This window comes from Lolium rigidum, chromosome 1 (genome assembly GCF_022539505.1).
Source record: "Lolium rigidum isolate FL_2022 chromosome 1, APGP_CSIRO_Lrig_0.1, whole genome shotgun sequence".
Taxonomy (NCBI): Eukaryota; Viridiplantae; Streptophyta; class Magnoliopsida; order Poales; family Poaceae; genus Lolium; species Lolium rigidum.
In genome coordinates, this window is record NC_061508.1 from 16,795,506 (window position 1) to 16,801,672 (window position 6,167).

At 46.9% G+C, this 6,167-nt stretch overlaps 1 protein-coding gene across 1 annotated transcript; it reads right to left on the reverse strand.

The window, feature by feature from the left end:
* Positions 1-2,700: 2,700 nt before the first annotated feature.
* LOC124668097 (LRR receptor kinase SERK2-like) lies at positions 2,701-5,465 on the reverse strand. Its single transcript, XM_047205297.1, has 4 exons — positions 5,359-5,465; positions 4,181-4,441; positions 3,245-4,099; positions 2,701-3,164 (listed from the first exon to the last, which is right to left on the reverse strand). The coding sequence occupies exons 1-4, from the start codon at positions 5,372-5,374 to the stop codon at positions 2,701-2,703; spliced, it is 1,596 nt and encodes a 531-aa protein (XP_047061253.1). The 5' UTR covers positions 5,375-5,465.
* Positions 5,466-6,167: the final 702 nt, after the last annotated feature.

The following is a 6,167-nucleotide window of genomic DNA, read 5'->3' on the forward strand; positions in this document are numbered from 1 at the left end:
ATCCACCAGCCAGATGCCAAGCTTTACCTTTTTTTATGTAATCTCCGATGGATTTGCCCGATGCAGCTTTCTGTGGACATGCGACAGAGGACGAGCGGCATCCTCGAAACGATGCCCAGCTGAGCAGGAGTAGCTTTTGGAGCAGCACCGAGCTTCTCTCTCTCGTATCAATGGCGAGGGCCACCGTCGCTGCCGTTCGCCGCTGCATCATTGCAGCTAGCAGGGCGTGCATCTGAAAGAAAACAAAACGTCTCGGCGAAAGAGAGGACCATGTTTGGCGCCAAGATCGATTTGTCTAATTGTCTTGTCCTGAGGGCCGCGATAATGGCGCTGTGATTAGTTGATTGTTAGACGCGATGGTGCTCCTTTCGATTGTTACTTTTGTTCTCGGTTTGGTTAAACAAAATTACCTGTGCTGCGTTCCCCAGGAACGGGAGGATTCGATCTGCTGGGGCTGGATTTGGCCTTCTCTCGCGGTTCACTGGCCATGGATCTTTCTCTTGTGTGCATGTACTGTAGCTTTATCGAAGAAATGTGCATGTACTAGCTATAGGAGTAGGAGATTGTCCAGTCCCTTGTCTTTCTTTGTAAGATGTGTTGTCCAAGCCTTTTCAAGCTCATGTTATTTTATTTCAGCAATCACTCAGGCCTCATTTGTTTCATAGAACTTGTACAATAATTATGTAGGATTTAGATTATGATTTTTTTGCTTGATTCATTAATTTGAGAAAAAACAATATGTTACTTAAAAGGTTTAATCACTACACCTGATCTCTGCATAATTAAGATGCACACAGCTATTTCAATCTAGAAAAAACAAAAAAATGTTTAAAACATTAAGAGACCAAGGCTCTCTACAAGTAATCATGAAAGAAACTATAAAAGTGGCTAAGGTGATGGAAATGTGCATGTGCGCAATACAAGCAGAGGATTGTCCAATCCCTTATTTTTCTTTGGAAATGTGTTGTTCACTTGTACTAGGCTTTTCAAACTCGTGTTATTATCATTTCAGCAAACCCCTTCGATCCATAATAAGTATTATGGTTTTAGCTCAAAACTAAAGGCATCTCCAGCGTCACGATCTAAATCGGCAACCTAAATGGTTCATTTTTATCCGTTTGGATCTTGTCCTGGACTTATGCCACAGTGGGGCGACCCAATTTATCCTATATCCCTAGCTCGACCCCTGCTAGCTTCGTCTCTGGGCAGGACGAAGAACAGGTCGGACACTAGCGCCTGTCCGGCTCGATCCATCCGTGACCCAAATTTGGTGAACGGATGGTCGAGCGCAGATAGTCTATCTGTTTGGGTCTTCCCGCCGGAGGCTGTTTTTTCGGTCCAGCAGTCCGGCTGGAGAAAAACGGACAGGGTTAGGTCTCCCCGGTGGAGATGCCCTAAAGCACGACACTTAGGGCTTGTTTAATATAATCTCTATAGAAATTGCATAGGATTTAGTTCTTATGAAACAAATTATTTTATTCATAACATATCCCACATGAACTAATTCTATAGGAATCACTTAATGTAAATCTTATAGGAAAAAACATTTTTTGCTACAAAGAGAATTCATCTTTCATTAGAATTGATAAGTAGGCATGGCATGACATCACAATTATATGCCTTACCTTTAGTATTACTATGCTTTTTCTATACTATGAATCGAAGGAGCCTTTTATTTGAATAGGGGGAAGTACAATTTTCATTGTCAAATCAGTACATTTAATGGTTGATATTTCTAGCGAATTATTATGCAACTATGCTCCATGGCTCATGCTCTGCCAAACTAGCCAAGTTCTTGTGACAGCACATGAGTAGGGTTTTGGAACGAGAACCACAATAATGGCAGGGGAGGGAATGAACAGTGTCCAGCACCAACGGTAAGGGGCCAGTCAGCTCTGTCTCAGCCGGGAGGGAGGGAGCAAAAAGACGAGCGGCGTGCCGCACTATTGCGGTTCCCGTGCATCCTGCTGCTCACTGCTCAGAAGATGGCGCAGGCAAGTATTGTAACTGTTGAGATGTCCTTTCTATTTTGCTCCATATATTCAAAATTTAAAGTTGACTGGTCTAGTACTGTACTGTACATATCATCTGTTCAGCCAGAGTACTTCTGTTGTTTACAGCTATAGAATTTACCGTCTCAACATGTAAAAATAAGATTTTTTTTTTTACCCATGTCACTTTGCTACATCTGAAATCTCCGTTCATATCGAATAGCAGTGTTGCTACCAGCTAACTCTTGATTTGACACTGAAATAGTATTTTGTTGATATCCGAGCAGCTGAAATCTGTTTTCTATGGTAGGCAGTTCTTGATTTTTGCTGCGAACTGTTAAAGATATCGGCATACACAGCAGAGCACTTAAGTGCACTTAGTACGAAGATGGCAAAGTTACATTAGAAATGCTAATGTTGCTTAGCCTAATGGCCTACAGATTCTACATCCACGGCATGCTTGATCTACAGAAGAACTGACAGTTCCGTGATCTCATTCACAATCTCTTTCATCACTCCAGTGATGAAAAGATTGTGAGATTTAACCAAAGTGACTAATTAACTAGTGCCAACAAGTTCCACACTAGCAGGTCAGTGGCAACTGGATCCTCATTACCCTCCTCCAGCTTACTACTAGTACTACAAAAGACCTCATGTCAATGAGGTTCCCAGAAGACATCTTCTATCACCTAGGTTCAGAACCTCAGCGTCAGCCGCTGAGCTGCTGAACCACAGCCTCCATTGCCGGCCTCTGGCTCGCCGCTTCATTTGTGCAGAGTGCAGCAACTGCTGTGAGCTCGGCAGCCTCTGTCCTCGAGAAGACGCCTCCCAGGTTTGGATCAATCAGGCCATCGAGGTCACCAGCCGCTGTGCCTACCTTCAGTTGTGAGACCGCCCTCCTGCCTGTGATGACCTGGAGGATAACTATCCCAAAGGCGAAGACGTCGCTCTTCTCGGTGAAGCGGCCTGTGTTGGCGTACTCAGGGGCGAGATACCCCATGGCTGCGCTGGCCTTCAGGGTTGAGAAGACGACATCGTCAGCAAGGAGCTTGTGCAGCCCCGGGACAGACAGACGTGGGGCGAAGTGGTGGTCGAGAAGGATCTTCTCGGCCGATATGTTCTGGTGCACTAATGATGGCTTGTTGCTCTTCTTACTGTGTAAGTACTCAACGCCTGCAAATGCACAACAGATTGATATCACATATAGCAATCTTAAATTACAGTATATAAGCTAATATAGATATGTCGATTACCTTTTGCAATGCCTCTGATGATGGAAACCCTTGTAGGCCAATCAAGAACACTAGCATTGGAGTCATCCTTAACATCAAGATACTGTGACAAGCACCCACTAACCATGAAGTCATACACTAGGAAACACTCCCCCCTCCCCCTGGAGCAGCAGAAGCCCCTCAGGCCAACTAGGTTCTCATGTCGCAGCTTGGTGAGTGTCTTCAGACCTCGCAGGAAATCAGACTCCTCTTGCTTGCAACTTGTCTTATTAAGGCTCTTAACCGCAACAACAGACCCATCCCGCAGCATTCCCTTGTATGTTGCAGCAAAGCCGCTCTTACCTAGCAAGTTGACCTCAGAGAAATACTGAGTTGCACACTCAACCTCCTCAAGGTTGAACCTAAAGCTATCACCAACCTCACCGGATGATCCACAACCTCCACCTGACATAGTGTCCCATCCATTTGAGTACTCAACACTAATCAGAGGCGAAGCGCTCCTTCGGCAGACTTCCTTCTGCTGATAATGGTCAGTGCTGAGCCTACTATCTGAAACCTCCAGTGAGCTGCCAATCTTTTGCTTGTGCCGGCGATAATACGAGAATGCAAATATTCCACAGAATGCAGCACCAGCAACCACAGCAACAACACCAACAATAAGAACTCCTGCAGATGTCTTTGAAGATTTCGTTGTGTTTGGATTTGCCGACTGGGGAACTTGACCTGTCTTGACAGTACCATCTGGGCCAAAAGGCTCAGGCTTGCTAGGCTTCAGGCCATCCTCTGAAGAAGTACAAAGATCAAGCAAACTGAACTCAGTTCCACAAAGCCCCTTGTTGTTCACAAACTGGAAGCCTCCATTCAATCTCTTCAAGCCTAGCATCCAAAAAAATACAATAGTTAATACGATGAACGCTGCAAATTTACCTCCAAAAAGGTTGAGCAAGAGCCTGTTACCAGCAGGAACACTCCCTGATAGAGTGTTGTTGCGAACATCCAAGACCTCAAGGAACGGAATGTCTGCGATCTTCGAAGGGATCGAGCCAAATAGGCTGTTGAAGCTCAAATCAAGCCGTGTCAGCTGAGATAGGCTGCCAAGGGTCGCCGGAATAGCTCCGGTCAGCTGGTTGGACTGGAGTGCAAGAACAGCCAGCTTATTCAGGTTTCCCAGCTGGGGTGGTATGCTTCCTGTCAGCTGGTTGTAACCCAGCTGCAACACTGCGAAAGAGGGTAAAACAAAAGGTAAGCAAACTGCACCGGTGGATTTAGATCTTCACACTGCAACTCTGAAAGAGCACTAAACTACATTGTTCTTTCATGTGCATCCACGCGCGGAACACAGCCATTGGGAGAAAACATCAAAGCAGCGAAATTTCCACTTCCAGCCAAAAATAGTGTTATGCATCAAGATCCAACCTGATGTTACAACAAACGGGAATCTGTACCCAGCCAAGTGGCTGTAATAGTTAAATCCCACTTTCAACTCCAAGAATCACATTTGTCTTCTATCAGTGCAGGAGTCAAACAAGATAAATCAAGATGATCACGTGGCTGCTACACTGCTCCAAAAGAAGGCCAGGAATAGGACCATACAAAATGGAAGGTTGGTACAGAAGTAAACGAACTGCCATTGCAAAAACAAAACGAAAATGGCGAGTGTATCCATTTCAAAAGTTAACCGTTGTGTTGCTAAGATTTAAGGCTAGGAGACGTGTACAGTAGCATTGGATCTTCGCATTTATGAGTATCAAAATCCGAAGTTGCACGGCGGCATAGGGTTAGGTTAATAAATGAAGCAAACCCGACCAGGAAATTTTGAAACGATGTGCCGGTTCTGCGCCAAAATGGAAACACGCCAAAGGGGGGAAAGAAATGGCCATAGCTAGTGCTCTATTTCCGCCCCTTATTCGTCTTGAGTCTAGGTTTTTGTAGGATTTATGCGACTTTTTTTTTCCAAATCTGGACAAGGACATCATCCAAACCTCTAATGTAATGGTAAAAGACAGCAGAAAATCATCAACAAGAAGCACCAAGAATCAACAACAAAAAAAGTTCCCCATTTACGCACAAAGAAACCCAACCAAATCAAGGTAAAATGCAATCTTTGAGCGCAAAAGAGTCCATCAAAAGCTCACCTTGGAGGTTCCCCATGGCGGCAATCTCCACGGGCACGGGCCCGGCGAGATGGTTGACGTCGAGGTAGAGGTCGGCGAGCTCGGACAGCCCACCAATCTCCCTGGGTATGGGCCCCTTGATGCCGTTGTAGTGCAGGTAGAGCCCCCTGAGCCGCCGGAGCCCGGCGACGGCCGGCGGGAGGGTGCCGGAGAGCCCGCGGCCCTGCAGCGAGACGCCCGTGACACGGCCCGTGCCGTCGCAGGTGACGCCGACGAAGGAGCCGCCGCAAGGGTCGCCGGCCGGGTCCCAGGAGCCCAGCACCCGGCCCGCCGGGTCCAGGGCCGCCCTGAGCGCCGCCAGCGTCCGGGCCTCCTCCTCATTCCGCGCCGATGCGGCGAGAACGGTGGCGAGGAGGAGCAGGAGGAGGAGGAGCGGGGAGAGCTCGCGCGCTGCGGCGGCCATTGGAGCGACAGGGGAGAGTGAGGTGAGTAGGGTGTGTAGACTGTAGAGTGGAGCTGGGAAGGGGAGAATGGGCGGATGCTGCTGGTAAAGGCTAGTGGAGGGTAAAGTGGGAAATTCGGCAGGCTGCTTTGTCTCTCCTTTTCACGAAATTTCCAACTTTTCCAGGACAGTTTACTTTCTGCGAGTTCGAAATCTAGCTTTGTATAAATGCGAGTACTCCGTATTATTTTCGTGTTCGTTGCGGGGAACTGTGCCGTTTTGCTCGCCGTTGCTGTATTGACCCTTTGTACGTCAGCGTTGGGAGCAAGTACAATAAAATTCAGTCAGTTGAGTATAAAACGTTAAATAGTATATTTTAGGTAAGTTG

Coding starts and splice junctions, on each gene's coding strand:
- LOC124668097 (XM_047205297.1), bottom strand. Junction 4,100..4,180: donor ATCAGGGAGTGTTCCTGCTG/GTAACAGGCTCT, acceptor TTTGGATGCTAG/GCTTGAAGAGATTGAATGGA. Junction 3,165..3,244: donor CATCAGAGGCATTGCAAAAG/GTAATCGACATA, acceptor GTGCATTTGCAG/GCGTTGAGTACTTACACAGT.